The following is a 26,723-nucleotide window of genomic DNA, read 5'->3' on the forward strand; positions in this document are numbered from 1 at the left end:
CTAGGTTTCCTCTGTTTCAAACCTTCTTCTCCTCTCTTCTTTTCCTTTAAAGTCACCGACTGCGACCATAACCAAGGTGACCATTCTTCTGTGGTAGAGTTATCAACCCAGGCCAGGGTTGGACACACAAATAACTCCCCACCAGTCACACCTTTTCTGCACTGCAAGAGCTACTGATCGATCCTCCAAAAATCCACCTTCCTGTGGGCACAACAAGCTCATCCAGTGTCCAAAACCGCGTGTGTGTGTGTGTGTCTATCAGCGGACCTGGCATTTTATCCCTGCATGCTGGACACCAGCTCTGCCCTCCTCTCTCTGTAAGAGTTTTACAAGCAGGCAAGTGTCCTTGTGGAATGGTAAACAAGCTTGTAGAGAAACCATAGCATCAATCTTTTGAGCAGTCTCTGTGTGTGTGTCTCTCTCTCTCTCTCTCTCTCTCTCTCTCTCTCATTGCGTTGAACACCTCCCTCTCTCTTAATAGCAGCATAGGGTCAATCCTGGACCCGGTCACAAACTAGGGTCATTTCTGGACCCTGTCAATTCCCTTCAGCAGATTAGACGTGTCCTCCACTGTGAAACCTGACACAGAATAGACATTTCCTCATTACACAATATCAATTTGCTCTTCTTGACCCCCAAGAGACCTACATTCACTTTGGCCACCCATTTCTACTTCTATAATTATAAAAAAAACTTTACTATCTGGTTTTATATTTTGTGATAGTTTATGTTCATAATATATCTTCCCTTTCTTTATTAGTGGTTCTTTGTTGCTTTTTAAAGCTTTCCCAGTCTTCCAGCTTCCCACTACTCTTGGCAACTTTGTATGCACAAGGTTTTAGTTTGATGCTTTCCTTTATTTCCTTAGTTATCTAGGCTCGCTCTCCTCACCCTTACTGTCCTTGCTTTTAACTGGAATATACTTTTGCTGCGCAAAATGAAATATCTCTTTGAAAGTCTTCCACTGTTCCTCATCTATCCCACCATATAGCCTGCGTTCCCAGTCTACCCTATCCAACCGCTCTTTCATCCTCTTGTAGTCTCCCTTGTTTAGGCATAATACACTGGTTTCAGATTGAACTATTGCACCCTCCATTTGTATGAGAAACTGAATCATACTGTGATCACTCTTTCCAAGAGGATCCCTAACTATAAGAACACTAATCTTACCTGTCTCACTGCACAGGACCAGATCTAAGATAGCATGTTCCCTTGTATGTTGAGTATCATACTGTTCAAGAAATTAATAACATATGCATTCTATGAAGTCCTCCTCACTACTGCCTCAGCAAATTTGATTCTCTCAATCTATATGCAAGCTAAAATCCCCCATGATAACTGCTGTTCCATTCTTACATGCCTCAGATATTTCTCGGTTTATTGCCCGTGCCACAGTAATGCTATTATTCAGTGGCCTATAGACAACTCCCACCAGTGACTATTTTTCCCTTTACTATTCCTAATTTCTACCCAGATGGATTCAACATTCTGCTCCTTAGATCTTATATTGTCTCTCACTATCGCCCTGATCTCATCCTTAATTAAGGGTGTTACCCCACCTCCCTTACCTTCCTGCCTATCCTTCCGTATTACCTGATATCTTTGGATATTTAAGTCCCAATCCTCTCCACCTTGCAACTATGTTTCTGTAATGGTCACTAAATCATACCTCTTTATACTAATTTGTGCCACAAGTTCACTGACCTTGTTACGAATACTATGGACATTCAGATAAAGTGCCCGTACACTCATTGTGCTTTTAAAACCTAGTAATCGTTGACTTTTCTGCACTCCACCCTTACTTTGCTCTTTTTTAACTTTTGCTTTTACTTTATTTTTAATCCACACTTTTCTCTTTTACTTAATCCTTACTTCTTCAATCTGTTGAACTCACCCACCTGCCATTTAGCCCTGTCCATAACCCGAGTTATATGATTTGCCAGGATCCAGGTCCTATCATGGTTCAGGTGGATCCTGTCCCAATGCAGCAACTCCATCCTTCCCCAATACTTATGCCAGTTTCCCATCAATTCAAACCCACTTCTCCCACACCAATCCTTAAACCACGCATTTAACCCTCTAATCTTCTTAATCCTGTGCCAATTTGCAGGTGGCTCAGGTAGTAATCCAGAGATAACCACCATTTTGGTTCTACTTTTTAATTTAGTTCCTAGCCGCTCAAATTCCCTCAAAAGAACTTCTTTCCTCATTCTACCCTTGTCATTGACATCCACATGGACCACAACAACTGGATCTTACCCTCCCACTGCAAATTCCTCTGCAGGTCAGATAAGATGATACATATCTCTGCTTCAGTTCAGTCAAACCACCTTTTTGTCACTTCTAGTGTACTTCTGGGATGACTACCTTCCAAATTTGATTTTGCTTAATATTCTGATGCCCAGATCTAAACTTGTAATACTTCTGTTCACTTCTTGCTCCTGTGCTTCCTAACCTACACTGGTACCCAGTTTCACAAAGCTTACTCTTTGTTTTCAAATCCCTCTACGGGCCACAACTTACTATTCTTTCAGCCCATCAGTGTTCAGTTGTGACTGCAATCTGCTAGTTCTGACCGGTTGATCATTATCAAATAATACAGCTCCACCACTAGAGTAACAAACACTATGGCCTGGCAACATCTATGGCAAAGAAACAGCTGATGCTGTGGGTCAACACCCTGTATCAGACCACTCCTGTGTCCTTCACCATTGGTACTGGTGAACTCAAGTGTCTCTGTTCTGCAAAACTTTCTCAAATTATCCACTTACATCTCTTTCTGTTTAAGATACTCCTAAAATCTACTTCTTTTATCAAATTTTTGTCATTATCGTGAATAATAAGTGCTCAGTGAAGATTTATGCCAGACAATACTCCCATGAAATCCCTTCTGACATTTAACTACAATACTGGCATTATTGTAGTTAAATTCTCACCATCTGGGACATGCCCTCTTACCATCAAGGAGTTTGAGGTTGCACACTCAATGATTCAAAATCAGGTTCTTCCCCTTTGTCATTAGATTTGTCAATGGTCCATGAACATTTGTTCATTATTACTTTGTAATGTATAGTAAATTTATTTTCTTGCACTGTAATGCTGCCACAAAACATCAAATATCATGTCATGAGGCAGTGATAATGGACCCGATTCTGATGATTTAAGTAACTGCAAACTGAAGCCAGGGATATTGCAGAAGGTACAATGTTCTCTCTAGTTCCATGAACAAATGATTGAAGACTATTTCTTAGCCTTACCAAACCTTTCACCTCTTTTATGCATCAGTGCCCTATCAATAAACATAATGGCAAAACATTTAACACTGTTTAACTAAAAACATAATTAATGTAAAAATTCACAGCAATGATGATTATAGCCTAAACAACTAAAATTGTATAATGGCGACCACCACGCTCCAAGGATTGACCACAAGAAAGACAAATTTCTTCATCTTGCTGTCTCACTATCACTGTGCTCCATTCATTATGGATCTTTTGCTTTAAAGATTCCAGATGGACCAAATGCTACGTTTGAGAAAAGTGTCTGCTGACATACTGGACACACAAAAGACTGCATATGTTGTAACCTGGTGCTAAGCACTAATTATTGGAGGAACTCAGAGGATTGGGCAGCATCAGTAGAGGGAAATGGGCAATCAGCATTTCGGATCCAGACCATTCACCTGGACTGATGACATAGTAATGGCGGCATGTTTGCTCCAGCAGGGAGCGATTCCACCCTCCATTATTGCTTACAGGGTGAGTGGAAAGATTCAAGTCAAGTCAAGTGTATTATCATATGCACAAATATGATAAAGTACAGATACAATGAAAAACTTGCTTGCAGCAGCATCATAGGCATGTGGGTAAACAGAATACCAATTAATTATATAGTTTCTACATTACCACCACTTGGTAACTTTGCCTACTCTGAGAAATTATTGGTGTGTTAGGATTTGGTGAACATGAGGATATCTGTCTCAGACATTCATGATTTCAACCCAAACTAATCCTGCATTATTTGCTGACATTGTATCTCAACTTAACACTGAAGTGTGATACAGAGGTTGTGGACAGGTGTGTGGAAACATGTGGTCCATAACTTACTGTGTGGATAGTAATGTAGGAGCAAAATTGGTGAACAACACAAACTTGCCCATTCTCCCTTTTGGTCTGTTCTTTTGTAACACTGCAGATAGACAGATAGATTTATTGATTGCAAAGGAAATTATATTGTCACAAGTGTACAAATTTAAGTATTAGAAGAGAAGTAGAAAGAATAAAACAAAAATTGCCTCAAGCAGTTTAAAAGGAGGGGGCTATCACTTCCCCGGCTATAGAATGACTCATAATAGAGCCTAATAGCCAAGGGTAATAATGACCTCATAGAGCACTCTTTGGAGCAGTGCAGTTGTCTTAAGTCTATTACTATAAGTGCTGCTCTGTACAGAGGGTGAGAAACATTGTCCAGAATTGCCAGGACTTTGCATAGGGTCCTTTATTCTACGACAGCCTCCAGTGTGTCCACTTTGACTGCTGCAACAGACCCAGCTTTTCTAATCAGTTTATTGAGCCTGTTGGCATCAGCCATGTTGATGCCATTGCCCCAGCACATCTCCATATATAAGATTATAACCTGGAATATTGAGTACTTCCTCCTGGACACAGTATGACCACTTTGACTGTCACTTTCCCTGATACTATCACATTCCCTTTTGTAATCTGAAAGCTTCAATATGAAGGCCGAATGTTCAGAGGAAAATTTAAAATGAGCAAGATGCTCCATGTACAGATTGAAATATACTAAAACAAATCCTTCATCCTTAGTACTCTTATCCACAATCACGGCTGCTTTCTCCTGTCAATATTCATCCTGGCTTGTGAAGATATGACATAATAAAATAGAAACAGCATCAAATAATTAAAGGGAAGTTATGTTTGAGTATTCAGATACAGCAGTGGGGGCGAATTAAATGACTGCAGCTCGTGTTCTGCATGTGGACAAAGGATTTTGCTTACAAATAAGGTGCCTGTCCTGAACTTATGAACTAACAGGGCAAATAGCAACATTGATACAAAACTGTTTATTTATTACAAGTTCCAGCATCTAAAATCTCAAGATTGTAGATGCTGGAACCCCTAACTGAAAACCCCCAGGATCTGTGAAGGCAAAAAGTGTATGTTAACATGATGCAGGTTCTTTACCTGCTGTGTGCATACATCTACTGATGCTTCTGGACACATCATCAGTGATGTTCCTAGAATCATCAGGTGTTTCGGGTCTTTCAGCATCATACACCCTCCTCCAGGTGACCCAGCTGGGGCTGATCAGACCTCAGCTTATGTCCAGATGGCTCGCTACACATGACTCCATGGCTCCCCTCTCTTGAGCCACAGCCACCCTGAGGCCCTCTCTGCCACATCAGTGATACTGCGGATGGCTCTCCTCTTGCACTCTCCCTCGATGCCCAAATTGCTGAAGGCTCTGGCTAAGGAACGGGCTGTAAATTCCCTACAACCAACTTCCACTGGGAGACACCTCGCTCTCCATCCAGCCTGCTGGCAGTTGTTGACCAGTCCTGCATACTTGGAGAGCTTCCTTTCAAAGGCCTCTTCCAAGTGATCTTCCCATGGGACTGTCAGCTCCAGCATCGCCACCTGCTTCGTAGACTCAGACACAAGGACAATGTCTGGTCGCAGCGTGGTGGTTGCGATATGGTCGGGAAACCTCAGCTGCCTTTCGAGGTCCAGTCTCTCGCAGAGGTCAGGATACCTGCCGATGTTCTTTTGGCAGGTATTGACTGCTCCCCAGCTCTTACAAAGGCAATGGTCTGCTTGGAGGGTCAGGACTGCTTCGCCCACTCAACTCCTGCGCTGATGGCTTCAGCAATGGTCTTCAGGACCTGATCACGCCGTCATCGGTACCAACCCTCACCAAGTGCCCTTGTGCAGCTGAAATATTATCGTGTATTTTTTGCCTTCACAAATGTAGTATGGTGGCTCAATTTTCCCAGCGTTCTCTTTATGAGACAGAACTACCTGAGGTATAGGTTATAGATGTTTCAATCTGGAAAGTATACACCAGTATTCCTCAAGTCTCAACATTGGCACAGGCATGAGCCTCCACATCACCCTCCACAATGTCCACCATCTCCAAAGGGATTCTACCAACAGACATGTCTTTAACTTCACCACCCCACACCCCGCTTTCCACAGGGATTGCTCCCTGCACGATTCCCTTGTCTACTCATCCCTCCCGCTAGTATGGGTCCCAGTAATTATCTCTGAAAGTGGCCTAAGTGTTACCCCTGTCTATTCACCTCCAGTTCGGGCCCCAAACTGTACTTCCAGGTTGAGGAAACACCTTACCTGCAAAGCCAGTACTCCCACAGCTTTGTTGAGCACCTCTGCCCCATCTACCAGAAATGGAACTTCCCGGTGGTAAATGTTTTAATTCTGATTCCCATTCCTGTTTTGACATGTTGGTCCATGGCCTCCTCTTGTGCCAAGATGAAGCCACACTAAGGGTGGAGAAGCAACAGCTTATATTACATCTGGGTAGCCTCCAGCCTGATGGCATGAATATTGATTTCTCCTTCTGGTTAAAAAAAAATTCCTCCACTGTCCCCTCTTCTTCTATTCCTCACTCTGGCCTCTTACCTCTTTTCACTTGCCTATTACCTCCCCACATGCTCTCCTCCCTTTCTTTCTCCTATGGTCCACTCTCCTCCCCTATTAGATTCCTTCTTTTCCAGCCCTTTAACTTTTCAATCCACCTGTCTTCCCTTATTACCTTCTAGTTGTCCTTCTCCTCCCCCCACCTTTTTATTCTGGTGTCTTCACCCTTCCTCTTCAGTCCTGAAGAAGGGTCTCCACCCAAAACATCAACTGTCTATTCATTTCTATAGATGCTGCCTGGCCTGCCGAGTTCCTTCAGTGTTTTGTGTTGTTGCTACCGATAGGTGTTAATATACACTAATAATTGGAATTCTGGAATCCAGCTTACAAATATACATTTGCAGATGGTGTGAAAGTTGGAAAATGAAGAAAACAAAGAAAGCGATTCCACCCCAGTAAGACATGATGCGAAGTAATTAATTGAGAGATGACACATCCTGCCAGGAAGAATGAGGAGGGACTATACAAACAAAAAAAAAATAGGCATGAAAAACTAACCATAGCTAAGCCTTTGGCAGCGAACAAATAAATAATTTAGTCCCCTAACTTTATATAAATAAGGATGTTAGCCAAATGTATGTAAAATACTAGTTCCCCCCGCTAGAATATTTTGCTCAGTTCTGGGCACTGAAATATCATCTTCAATTCTGGCCACATTTGGAATAATGTGATGGCTCAGGCATTTGATTTAAGTATTTAAAGTCATGAAGAGATTGATTAAAACAGAAAATGCTTTTTAGTGAGTACAGAATTAAAAAATAGAGTGATTTGGGCTTTGGTCAAGGAAGCAGGAGTATGGAGAAACAGATTAAGTTCTGGAATACAATGCCTTTTTTATTGCAGCTACTAATTTTGTAGGAATTACATAAATATCATATGAAGAAAAATGAATGAATGTGAGGATGTGTGTACTTGTGGGTCTAATAAGGTAGCTCTTCAAAAGACCCAGCACAAAATTGATAGACTGTCTGGCTTCTTCAGTCCAATATGATTTTTGTCATTCTATGACGTTAGTACCCTTATCTGTTATGGTATACTGTAAACATCATATAATCGTCCCTCTAATCTCTTTTCTAAATCTTCTTTCTTGGTTAAGCCAAGCTTTAATTTTAAAATTCTCATTTTAGTTTCCAAGTCCCTCCATCTCACACATCAACACAAAACCATCCCAAATCTTTGTAACATAATCTAGCTCAACAAGTCTTGAACCTTTTCTTTATTCTTATAGATTCCTGCTCAAATTAACCATCTTCAATCTTACTTTCTTCAGCACTAGCATTACACGTGCTTCAATGTTAATTTATGTTGGCTAACTCTCCGGTGAAGTGGCTTGGCATATTTTATTTCATTAAAACACCGCATAACTCTACGTTTTTCTAGTTATTGTGCTATAGTTACTTGGAATATGTGAACAAATTGTACTGTGTTCCAATCAATCCCTAAATCATTTATTTGGATCTCCTTAGTGAATTGAGGATAATATTTATTCAGTGTGAAAGCAACGTAAAGACGCACCAATAGGTTACCTTGTAAAATTACAAGTCTGTTCTATGCTAAAAATGTTTAGTGTTGAATGGCAAACATTCAAACACACAAAAGGCAACATTAGAATTAATGAGAGAACTGCTCAGTCTGCGGAAGCTTGTAGCAAGTCTTTGGATTCTCTTCATTAAGATGGCAGCAGTTTTAAAGATGGAATAGGATGAGCTGAGTTATGCTAAGCAAAACTGTCGTTCTCATCCATAATTATCATGTGATTTCATGCTTTTTGTGACTCCATCAGCAAGTTCCTCACTGAATATTTTAATTGCCTATCTAAGCTTCAGGCTTTTTAAAAAATCTAGGCATACTCTAAATAACAATCTGCAGTGTATGGGGAAGTAATAAATAACTAGAACATTTTTGACAGACTTTTAAGTTGGCAACCATAACCTTGGTATGCACAATAAATCATACTGCTTGAAAGCAGTTAGCTTTCAAATTATGCTTCGATTTATTTCTTACATAACTACACTATAAATAACTGACAGATACTACTTTATTTAGTTTTCTTTGACACATGCTGCTAATTTTATTTTAATGAGCAGTAAGACAAATTTCCAAGTTCATAATTCAAGACAGGAATGCCAATAAAAGTTGTGCAGGTCAGAATATTAATTTACAATCTCCAGTCTTGTCGCCCATCATTTGCTTCTTGTTTTACTACTTCCACAATCACAAGTTTAGTTCTGTCTTTTTACCTCTGCACTCAGAGATTGTCCTCTCTTCTATCCTTTACTTGCGTGTTAAAACTAGCTTTTTCTCCTGTTTATTTCCCAGTTCTGCTGAAAGGACACTGACTTGAAACCTTAATTCCATTTTTTCCACCGCAGAGTTTGGCCGGCCTGCTGACTATCTCCAGCACTTCTGTTTTCATTCCCTGGCTCAAGATGTTGTAGTTTCAGATTATCTTCTAATGAAGACTGACACACAACAAAAGACCATAAACTTTCCAAGTCTTGCAATTTTTGAGGGTAAATTTGTTTACAATTCAATGAACAACAATGAACAATGAACATATTCTGTGCAATGCTAAAGTGAAAGGAAGACTTTTCCTCCCTTCTGAATGTGATTTACTTGTTGCCATAGAACCATAGAACATTACAGCACAGAAACAGGCCTTTTTGGCCCTCCTTGTCTGTGCCGAAACATTTTTCTGCCTAGTCCCACTGACCTGCACCTGGGCCATATCCCTCCAAACCCCCCTCATCCATCATAATAAAAAAATTATTCAGATTTCATGTGTTGATTTTTATTTAATTCATTCGCTGGTGAGGGTTAACATGGGGGTGTGCAGAAACATCGAAGCTACTCAGCCTCCCTATAATGCTGCTAGCTTAAAATTCTTAGATAGCATTTCAAAGTTTCTAATCTGGGATTTCAGTTGTCCAAAGCTCCACGAGTACAGCGCTGCTGTAGTTTTACACAAAATTGCCTTTAATCTGCTGGTAGCAGAGGTAGTAGTGGTGCTCAATGGACTAGGGATTTTATAGACACCAACTCTGGTGACAGCGACCCAGCTTAAAGCAGCTCAGCCGTGCAAGCGGCAGATGCAGATTGCGTGAGAGGAAGCAGAAAGGTGACAAGAAAGCTGGAGCCAGCAAGGCTGAGAGCCAACCCAATCTGACCAGTGATACCATCACACTTTCTGGTGAACATCTGCTTGCTAGATAATAAAATGAATTTACTGAGACCGAAAAGGAATGCACAAAAAGAGATGAGAAACTGCTGCATTCTGGTTTTCACTGAAACCTGGCTAAACAACAACGTACACAATTCGGCATTCCATCTTGACAGGATAACTCTGTTCTGTGCAGATAGGAACTCCCTGTCAGGGAAATCCATAAGAGGGAGAATTTGCTGTGGACATTTACAAAGAGTTGTGTACAAACTCATCTGTAGTTAGCAGTCACTGCACAGGGAGAGTTTTACGATATCATCATCTCTCTACAAAATCCGGACGATCTTCATAATTGCAGGAGACATTATTCATGTTAATCTGCAGGGGATTTTACCCAAATTCCACTAACACATCGCCATGGTCACTATGGGAACAAACAAGACTTTACAACCAAACATTGTAATTACATCTTGGCCATTTTGACCACATCTCCATAATATTAATCCCAGCGTACCAACTGCTACTGAAAATGGACAAACCAGTCGAGGACCATCACTGTATGATCTAATGAGGCAATCTCTATGCTACAGGAATGTTTTGAATGGACTAACTGACAGATATTCAAGGAGACCACCATGAATGGAGAAGGACTCAGATTTTGATGAATGTGCCTCATCTGTAATCAGCTACATCAGTAAGTGTGAATCTGATATTAGTACCTCAAGAGCTGTTATCTCAAGGCCCAACCAGAAGCTCTCACTCAACACTAAAAGCCCTGCTAAAAGCCTGGGAAGCTGACTTGACAGAACAGCTCTCAGAAAAGCCAGGAAAAGAATAATCCTGAGTATCAGGAGAGCAAAGACTGCCTATGCACAAAAAAATTCAGGAACACGTATCCGATCTGAAAAGGATCAGGGTTGTATGTGGCTGAGCATCAAGGTAAATACAGAATTTGCAAGGAGAAACAGCATCGATTACACCAGAGATGACTTCTTCTCTGTCTCTCTAAACAAATCATATGCACACTTCGAGTTATGCCACACAATGCCTGCCATGAAAGTCTACCCCTTTTCCAGTTGAGCAGCCTCTGTCTGTAACAGCAGCAGACATGAAGAGGATATTGCAGAGAGTCAACCCCCATGAGGTATTGGGGCCAGACAACATTCCAGGCCAAGTACTCGGGGACCGTGCACACCAGCTCACTAATGTCCTCATGGACATCTTCAACACTTCACTGATTCAGGCTGATGTCCCTATGTGCTTCAAAATCAGCCACCATCATTCCTGTACTAAAGAACTCTATACTATCAGAATTAAACGATTACCACTTGATGCAAAGATGCCGATCATTATGATGTACTCTCACTCACTATGCAGCGAAGTGATGATGACGCTAAACGGTGACTCCTTTGCTTGCATCTTCAGAAACAGCTCTATTTCCATCTTTAATATCTCTATTTATCCCTTTCAGGGTTTTTTAAAAAAAGACTCTGACCTGGAGTTACATGCTGACCACACTTCTTTGCGGGAATGGGACCTGCTCTCAGGGTTTCATAACTGGCTGTTGTTCAGCACGCCAAGAGCTCAGCCTAAGAGTTTGGGCTTGACTTTGGAGACCTAGGATCTCGGGACTCTGGTGATTGGTGGATCGAAGGTCAGTGTCACGGCAGGAGATCCAAGTATCATCAAGGGAGTCTGAATATCTAAGGCTGTGTGTCCAGTGACCCAAGACCTTTGGGCATAGAGCTCGAAAAAAGCGACATAATGGACTTTTAACATTGTAAACCAACCAGTTGTTTGTTACGTCTCACCTCTCGCTGTGAAACGGAAACACCTGTGGTATGTCAAATACTGGGTTAAATATGAAGTCTTTGGGGTAACTGCAAACCTGTTGCCTTGCTCACACTTGAGTGCTCGTTGGCGGGTGCCGATGCTTTTTTTTTGCTGGTGGGAGAGGAGTTGCTTGCTGCTGCTTACGTGAGGGAGAGAGGGGAGCTGGGGGTGACTTTGGGTTTCTAACATTTAACTGTCGTTCATTCTTTGGGGCATTCCTCTGTTTTCGTGGATGGTTGTGAAGAAAAAGCATTTACTGTATACATTTCTCTGACATTAAATGTACCTTTGAAACCTTTTGAAACCATTGAAACCTATGAAATTAATTAAATAAATTTTATTTCTTAAGTTACTATGCTGGATTTTGAACTCATGTCACTGATCTTTGATTGAGATGATGATATAGTAATCCAGTAAGTTAACTGGAACAGCAAGGCATAAAATTCATTATGTTACAGATGATATTTATCAGAAAGTGAATGACAGAGGCATGATGCAGCTTATGGTAACATTCTGCCTGCAAATTAGGTTATGATTTTCGGGACAAAATAAATATTCAGTTTTGCAGAAATTACAGAAAGCTTAAACTGGTCAAAATAATAGTATCTCAAGTCATTGGATTCTCGGCACATCCGTACTAAGATGGGTTGAACCTGTACAATAATGTAAAGCTGGTATGGTAAATACTTCCAAACTTTTGTTGCAGGATGGACTGAGAACACCTAGGTGTCAATCCAGCAGAATGTTAGCTACCAACAGAAATACCCTCCTCTGAAAGCTTTCAATGAACTGTTCACCACAGAAAGGATATCACCAGAGAAGAAAGGAAACTGTGGCTTGAAGTTAATATGGTGAGCTAGGATGAACTGCACTTCCATTGCTGGTTCCCTTGCTTCCATTATTCAGGGCAATATGTACACAAATTCTACATGAGGTCACACTGCTGAACATAGAAATAAAGGGTTACCTTACCCATTTACACAGGGGACCTACCTTACCCTGCCCTCAAATGCAGATATACAATATGGTTCCTGCTGTAACTGTTGACTGCAGTTGTAAACAGAGCAGGTGAATGAATCAGAAAACTTTAAACTTTAAACTTTAAATTACTCGTTTCAGATAGAAACAAAATATAGCTACATAAACAGAGAGAGAGACCATTTCCATGGTAATATAAATTAAACATGAGGCCCAGCACACCAGAGATTTAAAGTGAATAAAATACAAATTTAAGATCAAGAGTTAAACATTCAAAATGTAAAATAATATGCATTTAGGCCAAATGCATTGTGCTAAATAATACCAGGCACAGTGCAGCGCTAAAAACGCCACAATTTATTGTGCCAAATACCTCAAAAGACCAACACTATAATGCTCCAGATAGTCAAGCATGCTAAATAATAGCGAATCAGATCCTGTAGTGCTATATACTACACGTTGCCAAATGCTATTAACTGAGTCCAAAATTTTATTACGTTAAATAAATCAAGCCTTTCAGCATATTCTTTTCAACTACCTATCCAATGCTCTTGATAGGTTATAATCTTTATCAAAGAGCTAACTGTGAAAAAACATGCCATGTTTGAAAATCTCATTCTTTTTAGGATAATTCTCTGAGGTTCATATTGTTGAGGATCCTTTCCAAACTCCCAAAGACATGGCCTTGCTACCCCAAAGGAACACTTCTATTAAGCTTATGGTAAAATAGCTCTTTTTTAGGCAGTCTTGGTTGTGAATTCCGAGGTACCTGATGAAGCCCATGAGGGAGTTGTAGACTCCCTCATGAGGGAAAGAAGTGCTTGATGGAGCAAGTAGATGAACAGTTTATCAGTTGATAGTCTTCCCCACCATTTTTGCAAAACTTCAGTGTGTATCTAATGCACGACATCAAGGTCTCCAATATCCATTATGAAAGCCCTTCCTTCAATTTGTGAGTCGTGGACCAGTGATTTCCAGGGCAAGTATATAAAACTTCTGATTCAATTCCTCTCGGGAATGTTTATGGATCCTGGAACAGCAATTCCCTTGCATTGAACTATAACTCAGCACTGGAATTTTCGAGTCTCTCTTAACTGATTACCTACATTCATGGCTTTGACCGTTCATATTCACGTCCACATATCTCCACACACACATTCCGGCTTTTACTCAGGACAGAGAATTTCACGAGAGTACCACGGAGAAGCAAGAGAAACTCAGCTAAAATTCTCGTGTTATTGGTGTCCACAGGCATTCTATTCCTAGAATTACATTCAAAGCCAGGAATTTTGAGAAATTGTGAAACAAACATTTCAAGAAACATCCAAAAGTTTGAAGAATGTTCTACTTTGCAGAGTGACACAGCACGTGAAACTTATGCTGGGCAACACTCTAGCACCAAAAGTACAATATACTAGTAATGGAGAGCTGGAGGGCAATAAATTATTCAAGGAGAGCAAGGCCAGTTTGAAGTGCCAAGTTCCTTGCTTAAATAAATCGGTGATAGCATAGTGTGTCATCAACAAACTTGAAGACATTGAGAGATGTACCCAAAACATGAAAGTCAAAACAAAATTGCACATGCTGGAAGTCTAAAATAAAAACAGAAAATTTTCAAAATACTCTGAAAATCAAGCAGCACTTGTGGAAAGAGAAATGGAATTAACATTTCAAGTTTGAGATTGTTCCTCAGAACTGAAAGGCAGTGAAAAAGTAGTCTGTAAAGATGCAGGGAAAGTGGAGAAGAGGTGCCTCTGATAGGGTAAAAACTAGAGAGCCCATGTCGCTAACTGCAAACAGTCAGTGAGTGAATGGCAGCAAACAGAGAGTGAGAACGTAGACAAACGGTCTCATGTATAAATACATGGGAGTTGTGAAATGCAGATTGGGAAGAACTGGCAAGCAATTCCCAAGAGAAGAAAAAACAAACTGGGCAAATATCACAGATAGATAATGGTTACAGATCAAGAAATCAAGTTCCCTGAAGTTGTAGAATTCATTAATGACTGCAGAAGTCTCCAACTTGTCTAGATAGAATATGTAGTGTTGCTTCTCAAGTTTATATTTGGCAGTACAGGAGGCCAGAGGTAAAAGAGGGAGTGGGCTGGAGAAAAGAGAGACTGTCAAAAGGGTTCTAAGGGTTACCCAGCAAAATGAATGCAGGTGCTTGACAGAGTGATCATTCAGCATTCGATTTCTCCTGTGCACAACAACAAATTCAAGGACATTGTGTTAGCATTTTCCAGGGGCCATTGCCTTCATCGTTCCCTGGTTCAGTTTTCCATTCCCACCAATGAATCCCATTCTTTGGGCACTTCTTGCAACCAGCAGTAACGCGGTGTTCGTCCTTTCAGTTCTTTCCTTCCCAGCCTCCAGAGAGCCAATGGTAGCAAGGGTTCTCATGCATTTTTCCAATTGGGTGCATTGCACTGGATGTTCACAATATGATCTCCTCTACACTGGAGAAACAAAACATGGATTGAGTATTTGCTTTGGGGAGCACCTGTGCTCAGTCTGCAGGGGAAACCTAGTGAATCCTGCCGTCTGCCACTTTGCTTCCTCTTTGCAGTCTGACCTAATGGTCTGTACTGACTCAGCGTGCAAACTTCCCTCTCATTCCACCTGGGCACCCTGCAGCTTTCTGAATTCAACATTGAATTTTACAACTTAAGGTAACAACTTCTTGACACATTGGTGAAACTAACTCAGCTTCTTTCTTTTTTACTTTCTGGGTTGAAGGAATTTACCAACCGACCCCCCCCCCCCCCGCCCCCGGCAGGTTCTCCCACTCTGCATGTCACAATTCCCACATTTCTTGTCCAAGTGCTTTTGTGTACGGTTTATTCTCACCTGTTGACTGCTCCTATTCAGTCACTCATACTGTTTACACCAGGTCACACCAGTTTTCCCCCATCAGAAACATCTCCTCCCCCAACCTCCCTGCAGATTTACAAGCTTCATTTGTCCCCTTTCAAGATTCTGTTTCACTTCCCATAGGTGCTGTCCAACCCGCTGAGTATTTCCAGCTTTTTCTGTTATTGTTGCACCCTGTCAATGACTGATGCAGATTCAAAACCAGCACAGCTATTTATGATCTGGCATTCCCAATGGAGAGTGGTAGACGGTAAAACAACAGAAAATGCAGACAGAGTCTCTCCAACGTCCTGAGACATGCTGCCAGCAAAGAAAACTTCCATCAGCGGAGTCTTGGACTGCAGAATCCGCCCTAATGTGCCATAGTTCAACGAACTGAAATGCTGCAAGTTTAGCAATAACAATTAGCAGCAAACATAATTAACCAACTGATTTATTTATTGAGATATAATGAGGAATAGACCCTCTGGCCCTTTGAGCCACACCTCCCAGCAACCTCTGATTTAACGCTAGCCTAATTATGAGACAATTTACAATGACCAATTACCCTAAGCACTGGTACGCCTTTGGACTGTGGAAGGAAACTGAAGCACCTGCAGGAAACAGGGAGACCGTACAAACTTCTTACCTTAAGCTTCAAATTCAGATGTGAGGCATTACATAGATTGCCAAAATAAATGAGTAGTCATAAAAATCCAAGACAAAATTAAAAATCATAAGACAAACTTTATATTGAATGAAATATACTTTAATATACCAAATTTAGGATTTTAGAAGGTTTGAATCTGCAATTTGTTGTATATTAATGTGACTTAATGAATCATTTCAGAATTGCAAAAATTAGGCACTCACCTTATTGACAACAAATGTTAATCTACCTGTTGGATAGCACTTGCAGTTACCTGTGCCTTGTTGTTCTGTAGCATTTAATTCTACACATGGGGTGTTTGTGATTAAGGTAGCTGACCCTTGTCAGCACGTGCAGCAATTCTATCCACTTCCTAAATCTTTCATTGATGATGAATCTCAAATATTTATTGTTCAATTTCTATGCAACATATTCAGGCAACAGAATCACATTGAGTTTACATTGCAATTTCATAAATAATCTTTTTTTGCTTACTGATAATCAAAATAGATCTATGCAATAAAATAATACTCATCTTTAAATTTTCAGGCCACAGAACATATTTTGCGGAAAGTGTTTAGGTGCAAACTTAAAACAGCATCTGCTATTTACTTTTACTATTTAGTAGTGATCTAGATCAAAATTTTATTTATATGCATTTGGAAGTACAAGTAAAAGCATTATGTTTCTATTTGCAAGAATGTATCAAAAGCGAAATGAATAATAATTGAGAATCTATTAAAATTGAGCTGAAAATACATATAAACTATTTTCTTTCATTTTTACTAACTGTAAATTTCAGAACATTGTCAATAATAGAATAAACTCTAAGATATGATTAAAATATTGGCTTGTCATAAATAATTCTTCTATCTTGTTTAACACAGCTAGTGGAGAAAAATATCAACAACACAAAGCAAATACACTTAGAAATTTAGCTGCCCTCAGCAGTCCACATTTCATTAAACATAAGTGTCTTGAGAATATCTTCACAATTTTGCTCTCAAAATTTCTTCTGGATGAGCATTGCAGAAATTGGCCATTCTTCATTGCTCAGGATCTTTCTACATTAGTTGATTTTGTGAGGCTGGTTTGTGAGGCTGGATGAAATAGTTCTGCATTCACTAAATGCTTCTGCATTCACTACAATAAACATGGGAATTTCTGGAGTGTCCCTCAAGCCTACCATTGCATTGAGGGCAATGGAATTGTGTCGCGTCTATGTTTGTGTCATTCAAGTTTGTGCCAGAGTTACACTGCAGAATAGGTGTAGGGAATTTTGAAAATAATAATTTAAATTCCTGAGCGATAAAACCCATGCAGATAGAAAAGCAGAATTCAACTCCAGACTTACCTTGCACTGTCCACTGACACAAACGTTCGAAGAACCGGGTTCACAAGGTGTTCCATCAATGACTTGAGGGGCATGGCGTATGTAGAATTTGTACCCAATGGCTTTACAGTTCAGCTCACATTTTTGGTCATCTGTAACTGAAGACAACAAAAGGCAAATGTTCAAAAATGAGATTGGAAAAGCACTGAATGTTTTAACTGAGCCATTTATTAAGGGCCATAGTTTCTGGAGAATGCAATGTTAACAGAAATCATGTGAAAATGCAGCACAGTGCTAATTGATGCAGCACTGCCTTACACCTTGCTGGTTACATCTGGCTTGCAGGTGGTTCACGCTGACACTCCCAGGTGAGCTACAAGCTGCCTGTACTCCTGCACACACTTAACTATAGCTACAACTGTAAGGAATACCTTCCCACCAAAGTGTGATTCCTGAACTCAGAAGTACATTGACAGCTAGCTAAGCTACATCTAGGATTACTGGTGGTCAGAATTGTCAAAGATTTTGTGATTATTTTAATATCAGTGGCATTTAAATTTTAAAGAATATGCTAAGACTATTGTTAAAAGGTTAAAAGAAAAAGATAAAGCTCCTCCCTGCACCTTGTTTGGCACATCAGGCGGCAACTTGCCATTTCTTTAGCGTTTGTCCGTTTTACAAGGGTGAGCTGCGAGCTCAATTTACAACCCAGCATGGATGGGAAGTGTGCAAGGAACCAGCCAGATTTGAACCCAGGACCATTTGCCCTGAAATCTGGTGCTGACACCAATACACTACCAGCAACAGACATTACTATTTAGGCATGTTCTTAAATCAGTAAAACTTCAAAAATGGTAAAGAATCAAAAAATAGTTAAATACTAAAAGCATAGTCGGTACTCTAAATATACTTGACATTTTATCAAACATTGTGAGAAAGGGCATAAAAAATTTAATCAATAGGGCACAATATTATACACAAGGGGGAATTCTCAGTGTATTGATAATCAAAGTGTTCTGTAGATATCAGAGATGAACAAGGTACAGTTTCTGAGGAAAACATTGCACTATACATTTCTGGATGATGGGGATTCAAAAACTAATCTTGAAATATGAGCAGAGGTCATTAATTCATGGTAGCACTATGGGAGTATTACTCTGCAATGAAAGCAGCACTACTTTAAAAGCAAGGGAGTTGGCTTGATGTCCAGGACAAATCTACCTCTGATCCACCATCAGTAAACACAGATTGGTTTAGTCTCCACATCTAAACAAGATATATCTGTGCTGATGTATTTTCTGCACAGTTTCAATATCTTTGAAAGATAACAAATGATTCTAAAAAGCTTTGAAGTATCTCAAGGCCTGAAGTTGGTACACTAAAGCAAATCTTTCTGAACTTGGGGAGGGTTTAAATTAGGTCAGCAGGAGGATAGGAACCAGAATGATAGGACAAATGATGGAGCAGCTGATGTATGGGTAGATGCAATGTCCAGAGAGACTGGAAGGAAGGAGAGGCAGTGCATGAGTTCAAATTTGTTTACTTTCATGTGAGTATCAGGAACAATGGTAGTGAACTTGAAACATTGATCAGTACACAGAACTATGATGTTGTGGCCATTATAGTCACTTGGCTATCACAAGGGCAGGAATGGCTGCTGGATGTTCCGGGAGGTAAAATAGGTGGGAGAGTGGCATTGCAGCTACAGAAAGTGAGGATGTCATGGAGGGACCCTCTACTGAGCCATTGTGGGTGGGAGTCAGAAACCAGGAGGAGAAAACACACTAAGGGGGGTATTCTATAAGCTCACCTCCACCCACCCCTACCAATAGTAACAGGGGTGATGTGGAGCAGATCAGTAGACTGATCTTGGAAATATGTAAATCTAACAGGATTATTGTCATGCATGGCTATGGAGCAAACTTTGTTGGGTGTATTCAGGAAGGGTTCCTAAAACAAGATGTGGACAGACTAGAGGAGAGGTCATACTGGATCTGGTACTAATCATGGTCGCGTGATAAGACTTCTAGATGTGTGAGCACTTGTGACTTTGGAGACTGTGACCACAACTCTCTGATAGCCTTGGACAGGAAGAGGGGCAGATGTTATGGGAAAGTATTTAATTAGTGGAGGGCTAAGTATGATGCTATTAGGCAGGAACTTCGGAGCGTAAATTGTGAAAAAATGTCCTCAGGGAAATGTGAAAGTATTTAGAGAAGACTTGTGCCCTAAATTATGGATAGGTTTGTCCCAAGGAAAAGATAGGAGGATGAAATAATTATGGTTAACAAGAGAGAATGAACATTTAGTCAAGAGGAAGAAGGAAACATAGTTAGGATTCAGGAAGAAAAGATCAGACAGTGCTCTTGAAAGTTATGTAGCTAGGACAGAGCTTAAAAAGAGACTTAGCCAAGCAAGAAGAGGACATGAGAAGGCCTTGGCAAGCAGAATGACAGAAAGGCATTCTACACAACAGGAGGGTGATTAGTGTGAGGGTAGGACTGATCAGGGATAAAAGAGGAAATGTAACTGGAGTCAGAGGAAGTAGGTGGGGTCCTGAATGAATAATTTTCTTCACCAGTGAGAGGAGCATTGCTGAAGAATTGATGTGGGGCAAAAACTGTAATCAAACCATTGCACTTCAAAATAACTATCACTCAGTGACTACCTGTGTCAGCAAAATGCTTCAAGATATTTTCTATCTAATTCTAAAACCCCTATTTTAAGGTGAGTGTGAATAAATGGATGGTAAACAAGGAGACCACAAGCCACCTTGACTTTGACAACATGAAGCCGAGGTCTCTTTACCCCCCAGCATTTTGGTTCCATCTGACAGGGTGCTGTACCACTCATGTTGGGAACAGAATAGCTCACACACAGCTACCTTGACTGCATTTCCTCCCATTCTGCCTCCTGCAAGGGCACCATTTCACTCTGAGTTCTTTCATATTATCTGTTGTGCATGGGCAGCTTACACAAGGTTCCAGGCAGATGGTTCAAAGAAATGTGTCCCTTCTTCCTGAACTACGACTCCTTCTCTGTCATAGAACCCTTGAAAGGACCTCAACTCTCACAACCATTAGGCTCTTAAATCAGAGAATAACTTCACTCGCCCTATGTATGTGTGTGTGTGTGTGTATATATATATATATATATATATATATATATATATATATATATACACATACATACACACACACACTTACACACTTTGATAATAAAATTTACTTTGAACACTACTCTGAGATCGGTTCTTTCCCTCCAGGACAGAGCAAAGACAGAGTCCTTACTTTCCACCTTGCCAGTCTCTGCATCCAAAAGATCATTCTTTGCAAAGTTTACTGTTTTCAGTGATATTCCACACCAGACACCACTATTTCCTTGCCTCTCTTTTAGTATTCCAAAAGGACCATTCTCTTTGTCTGGTCTGGTCTCCTGTCTCCAACAACCACTTCATGCTTGTTTCCTCTACCTTCCAACAAAGTAGATGTTGTACACTTGAGTTAGATGAAAATATAACAACTGACTTGAGCCCAGCTTCCTCAGTTCATTGATATTCATCAACATATTAATGCCAGGAAGCAACAAACTCCAATAACAATTTAAATTCACTTGGAGTGCTGATCAGAATACACTTCTGCCCCACCCTTGTCCGAGGCATTGCTGCTCTGATTCTTCTGAAACTAATATAAGCTAACAAGAATATGGAAACACAAGAAACTGTTGATGCTAGAGTCCACACAACAAACAATGTAAATGTTTTGTGTTGAAACCTTGCAGTATGACTCACCAAAGTATGGTTTGGCTTGAATCTGGAGGTATTATTCTGACTGGTTAAAATCAAATACAAGAAAGCCGAAATAGAGATAGGAAAATATTAGTTTTGGCACTCCTGTTGATAAGCAGATGGTTTGTTACACTGGCAGATCGTAGATTGACCTTTTTCTTTATTAGTATGAAGATTATATTGTTTTATGGAGTCTTACTTAAGTAAGTTTTACACAGAAAACTTAAAAAAGGGACTTTTGTGTATGTGTTTAGCAGAGTTAATTTAGGCAGCTGTACTGGCCTGCCACCAGCAGATACATAAATGTCATGGACAGTATTAAATGAGAAGAAAGAGAGAAAGCAGTTCAGATAGTCACTCACATACAGCAGGGAGTGAACTGAAACTCAAGCACAGCATATAGTGTTACTGTCAAAAGTGAGGTCACTTAAACAAATATAAATGAAGGATAGTGATTCACCATAGTCACTCATCTAACAAACTGTAAAAACTCAGAAACTCTGCTAACCAGCATATATCTACAAGAAAACCCAACCAATGGTTCTAAATGTCGTTTTAGAATGTAACCTTCACTTCCTGTAATAACCACTGTTTTGTGCCTATAAATATTAATTTACATCAAAAACATTAAGTTCTCAGAGATTATTTTGCTAATTAACAATTTTTATGAATGATCTGTGGTTCCTTAAGGTCGTTATAGCCGGGAGTGGTAATGAGGACAAGCTCCCACTACCTATTAAATCCACCTCAAATAGCTTCTGACAACCAGCACTAGGCTTTCATGTGTGGCTTAGTTACTAAGCCCAGATGAACCATTTCTACTGACAGGGGAAAGGGTAAAGGTGGGTTACTAGCACCGGGCAGATGAGGCTCGTCAGCTCCTCTAGGAGAAGGAAATCGTTAATCTCAAACCTCACTGCCTTGTGGCTATATCCAGTCATGCGGACGGCTTCAAGAGTAAATCAAGAGGGGAAATTCCAGAGCAGGAGTCCACAAGGTGTGGAGTTCCTATGCTGAGTTCAGTGTTAACTGGCAACTCATGTGATGCTGCTGGTATCAAACTGTATCAGTCCCTAAAGTTCCTTTGAGTTCATCAGATACATGGAGAGGGGGAGTTTGCTACATGGGCAACAGCTTGCTTGCTCTCCATAGTGTACTGCCCAGTCTTGTGAATCTAGACAGCAAGGCCACAACATCCATGGTTGACCCTTTCCAATGGAGGTGTCACCATCTGCATCTCTGTTCACAGGATGATTATGCTGCAGATACTAAGCATTTCTTTTTATGGGTTCTTTTAGGTTTCCCTGTTTCGTGGCTGCCTGTAAGGAGATGAATCTCAAGGTTGTATAATGTATACATACTTCAAAGTGAAATAGCATTGGCAGAGATCGAAATCAAACTCAAGAGATTCTACAGATGCTGGAAACCTTGAATAACACATACCATCACCACCCTCCTTTGACTGGTGGAACTGGTTTTTGGGCCCAACAATTTCTCTTTTGGGCCCTCCTACTTTTGACAAAGTAAATGTGTAAATATGGGCTCTTGCATGTGTCCCAGATATGCCAGCCTTTTCTTCAACTACACGGAAAAGTCCATGTATCAAGCTTATACTTGTAACATTCCCCAGCTCTTTCTCCACTGCAATGACAACTGCATTGGTGCTGCTTCCTGCACACATGCTGAGTTTGTTAATTCTATTAATCTTGCCTCCAGCCTCCACTCTAACATCAAAGTTACTTGGCCAATCTCTGAGACCTCTGTCCATTTACTTGATATTTCTGTCTCCATCTCTCGAGGCACATTACCTACTGACATCTTTTACAAACCTCCTGACTCTCATAGATATCTTGACTATACCTCTTCCCTTGCGTGACACTTGTAAAAATGCTGTTCCCTTCTTAGTTCCTCCATCTCTGCTGCATTTGCTCTCAGGATGAGGCTTTCCATTCTTAAACATCTCAGATTATCCAGCACACCGTTCTCTGTAACTGCCACCATCACCTAGAGGATCTTACCACTAAACACATCCTTCCTTCGCTCACCCTTTCCGCTTTCCATAGGGAATCGCTCTCTATGTGACTTCCTTGTCTACTTGTCCTCCCCACTGATCTCTCCCACTCAGCATTTATGCCTGCAAGCACGACAAGAGCAACACCTGCCCCTACATCACTTCCCTCACCACCATTCAGAGCCCCAAGCAGTCCTTCCAGGAAAGGTGACATTTCACCTGCAAGTCTGATAGGGATAGATATTGTAGCTAATGCTCCTGGTGTTGCCTCTTCTACACTGGTGAAATCTTAAGCAGATTGGGGCACATTTTCATCAAGCACCTTCACCCCATCTGCCACAAAGGGGAGGATCCCCCAGTGGCCAGTCATTTCAATTTGACTTCTGACACATCTGAACCTGACCTCCACTACCGCTATGAGGAAAGCAAGCTCAGTTTGGAGAATCAAGAGCTCATATTCCACTTGAGTCACTTCCAATCTAATGGCATGAATATCAATTTCTTCAACTTCTAGTAATTACCCCCTCTACCCCTTCTCCCTTATTTCATTCTCCATTCTGGTTACTCTCTAACACACTCTTCTCTTTTCCTCATCTACCCATCACTTCCTTCTGGTTCCACTCCTCCTTCCCATTCTTCCATCATCCACTGTCCACTCCTATCAGTTTCCTTCTTCTTTAACTCTATAATTCTTTCACTGACTCCTAGCCTCTAACTTAATCCTCCTTCCCACACCCCCAGCCCCACACATCTTCTGCCTCACCTGCCAGCTTCTATCCTTCCCCCCCACCCCCACTTCTATATTCTGGCTTCTGCCCCCTTCTTTTCCAGTGATAATGAAGGATCTCAGCCCAAATTGATGACTGATTATTCTCTTCCATTAATGCTACTTGACTTGCTCAGTTCCTCTAGAATTTTGTGTGTGTTGTGGAGAGAGAAACTGTGTTAAATTTCAAGCTGATGACCTTTCATCAGAATTAGAAAAAAGTAGAAATCAAATATGTTTTAAATTGCAGAGAAGGGAGGTGGTGGAAAGAAGGAACATCTGTAATATGGTGGAGGCCAGGTTACATGTGGTGTGTTGTTGGCTGGGTGAGGTGGACAAAACTTGTTACTCAAAGCTGATCTACCTAGAGGAGATGTTAATAGAAAGACATGAATGAGGACACAGGTAGGAACATTTACTAACATCTAAAAGGCACTTTGATAGGAAACATTTTGATAGGAAACATTTAGAAGCAGGGGTTCCAAACCTGCAGTTCATGGACTCCTCCACTAATTGTAAGGCTCCATGGCATAAAAATGGTTGGAACCGCTGATTTAGAAGGACCTGAATAGAATAGAGATCTAGGTCAGCCTGAACCAGATGAACCAAATCGCTACTTCCCTTAGCAACACACACAAAAATGCTGAAGAACTCACCTGATCAGACAGCATCTATGGGGAGGAATAAACAGGCAAAGATTTGGACCAACATCCTTCAATGGGACTGAAAATGATGGGCAAAGAAGCCGGTATACAAAGGTGGGGAGGGGAAGGATTACAAGCCAGCAGATGATAGGGGGAGATGGATGGGTGGGGGAGTGGGTTAAAATGAGAAGCGGCGAGGTGATAGGTACAAAAGGTAAAGGACTGAGGTATGAATCTGATGTGAAAGGTGATGGGACCATGTAAGAAAGGAGAGGAGGGGCACTAGAGGAGAATGATAGGCAGGTGAGGAGAAGAGAAGGGGTAAGAAGGGAGCCAGAATGATGAATGGAAAAGGAGAGAGGGGAGGGATAGAAATTTTTGCGAGTTAGAGAAACATAGTCATACCACATGGGGCTTTTCCGATGCTGTATGACTTGATGACTCAAGGTTGGAACTATCAAGTACAAACATTGCTGTTTATTGTAAATAAAAGCTCAAGACATTTTGGGCTAAGGCCCTTCTCTCTGCTCAAAATGTCATCTGTTCATTTTCCTCCATAAATGCTGCCTGACCAGCTGAGTTCCTCCAACAATTTGTGTGTGTTACTCAAGGCTTCTAGCATCAATATAATGTCTTGTGTCCATAATCAGTCACACACTCCTCTTGATTCTAATTACTATGTAGCTTTAACAAATAGCCCTCAGAGTTCAGAACATGCTGGCGTTGACAAAGTTTGGAAAAAAAAAGGTTAATTCCATTTGAGAACTCCCTTCTTGCTTGTTTCAGTTAGCAAATTCTCATCAGTAATGAAATCATTCTTTAGCAAGGTGTAAACAATTAATTGTAAATGCACACAGCTCCAATTTTGGCTGAAATAATCACATCTTAAATGAGATGCAAGCAGTGAGACCTAATTAAACTACTTTGCAAATGTAGTTGATTGCTGGGATGTCGACACAAATGAGCATTAACCCAATGAAGGAAGTTACCACAAGTGAACTGTTAGTCGAATTATGGGAGTCTAAACCAATATGGGTGTTCATAGTTAATATTTAACTAGAATAAGATCAACCATTTCTCAAAGCGAGACCTTCAACAGGTGATAAAACTCCAGAGGGTTTTGCCAGTGAGGACCTTGGTGCAGAGATTGAGAATATTTCCATTTGCTTGGTATGGATTAGTTGGGGTACCAATATCCAACATTCTTTCCACACATGCTGCTTCCTGTGTAACTTCCACTAACAACACAAGTAAGTTGCAGAACTTCGTCTATTAATAAAACTATCTGAATTCATTATAAGGCTCTGTGAATTGCAAAGGGAACGTTGTAGAAAAAGTTCTGCACAGTACAAACAGTGTTTGATTTATGAACTCAGTAGAAATCTGGCCAAGATCAAAAGAGTAATATTCTCCACTGGGCCACAAAGCTAAACATGTGAGTGGTGCCTGGCATTTCCATTCAATATCTGACATTCAATTCCTCAGTTATGTGTTGGAGGCAAGTCCAATTAGCAGCCAACGCCTTTGTTCACATTTGGCAAAACTCACCACTAATAAACTTCTCTCTCCCCGTTTTACACATGCCAATGACATACTGACATACTAATGAATGAGCATTGTGTATTGTGCAGGCAGGAGGACAAGCTTTCATAAGGATCAGATATCAGTTACCGGGCAAGGGGGTGCAGGAGGGCAGGGGAAGAATTACGATCATAACCATATGTGTCCAATATTAATCGGAATGATGCTAGAAAGAAATGTGTGGAATGACGTGTTTAGTACCCTCTACATTCCAGACATTACTGACAATGCTCTCAATTTCAGACAGTTAATAATTCACTATGGTGACAAAAAGGTAGATCGTGTACCATTTGTGGTGTTACCTTTATGAGAGATTAAAAGCAAGGGTTTAAAAAAAAAAGTGCAAATTAGGAACCTGGAGGGCTTGAATCCTGCAGGATCAGTGCACTGGAGAGAAAGGAACACCGCGGATTTGAATGAAGATTTACCAGAAAGAGAACAGAATGAATCC

General features: G+C 40.7%; 1 protein-coding gene across 2 annotated transcripts in view; it reads right to left on the reverse strand.

Annotated features, from left to right (window-relative positions):
• adamtsl7 (ADAMTS-like 7) overlaps nt 1-26,723 on the reverse strand; it is a 501,077-nt gene that overhangs the window by 359,896 nt on the left and 114,458 nt on the right. For both annotated transcript variants that reach the window (XM_059965295.1, XM_059965294.1), the window contains one exon: nt 17,505-17,641. In XM_059965295.1, coding sequence (XP_059821278.1) covers nt 17,505-17,641 — 137 coding nt within the window. The remainder of the gene's footprint in view (nt 1-17,504; nt 17,642-26,723) is intronic.

This window comes from Hypanus sabinus, chromosome 3 (assembly GCF_030144855.1).
Source record: "Hypanus sabinus isolate sHypSab1 chromosome 3, sHypSab1.hap1, whole genome shotgun sequence".
NCBI classification, from domain to species: domain Eukaryota; kingdom Metazoa; phylum Chordata; class Chondrichthyes; order Myliobatiformes; family Dasyatidae; genus Hypanus; species Hypanus sabinus.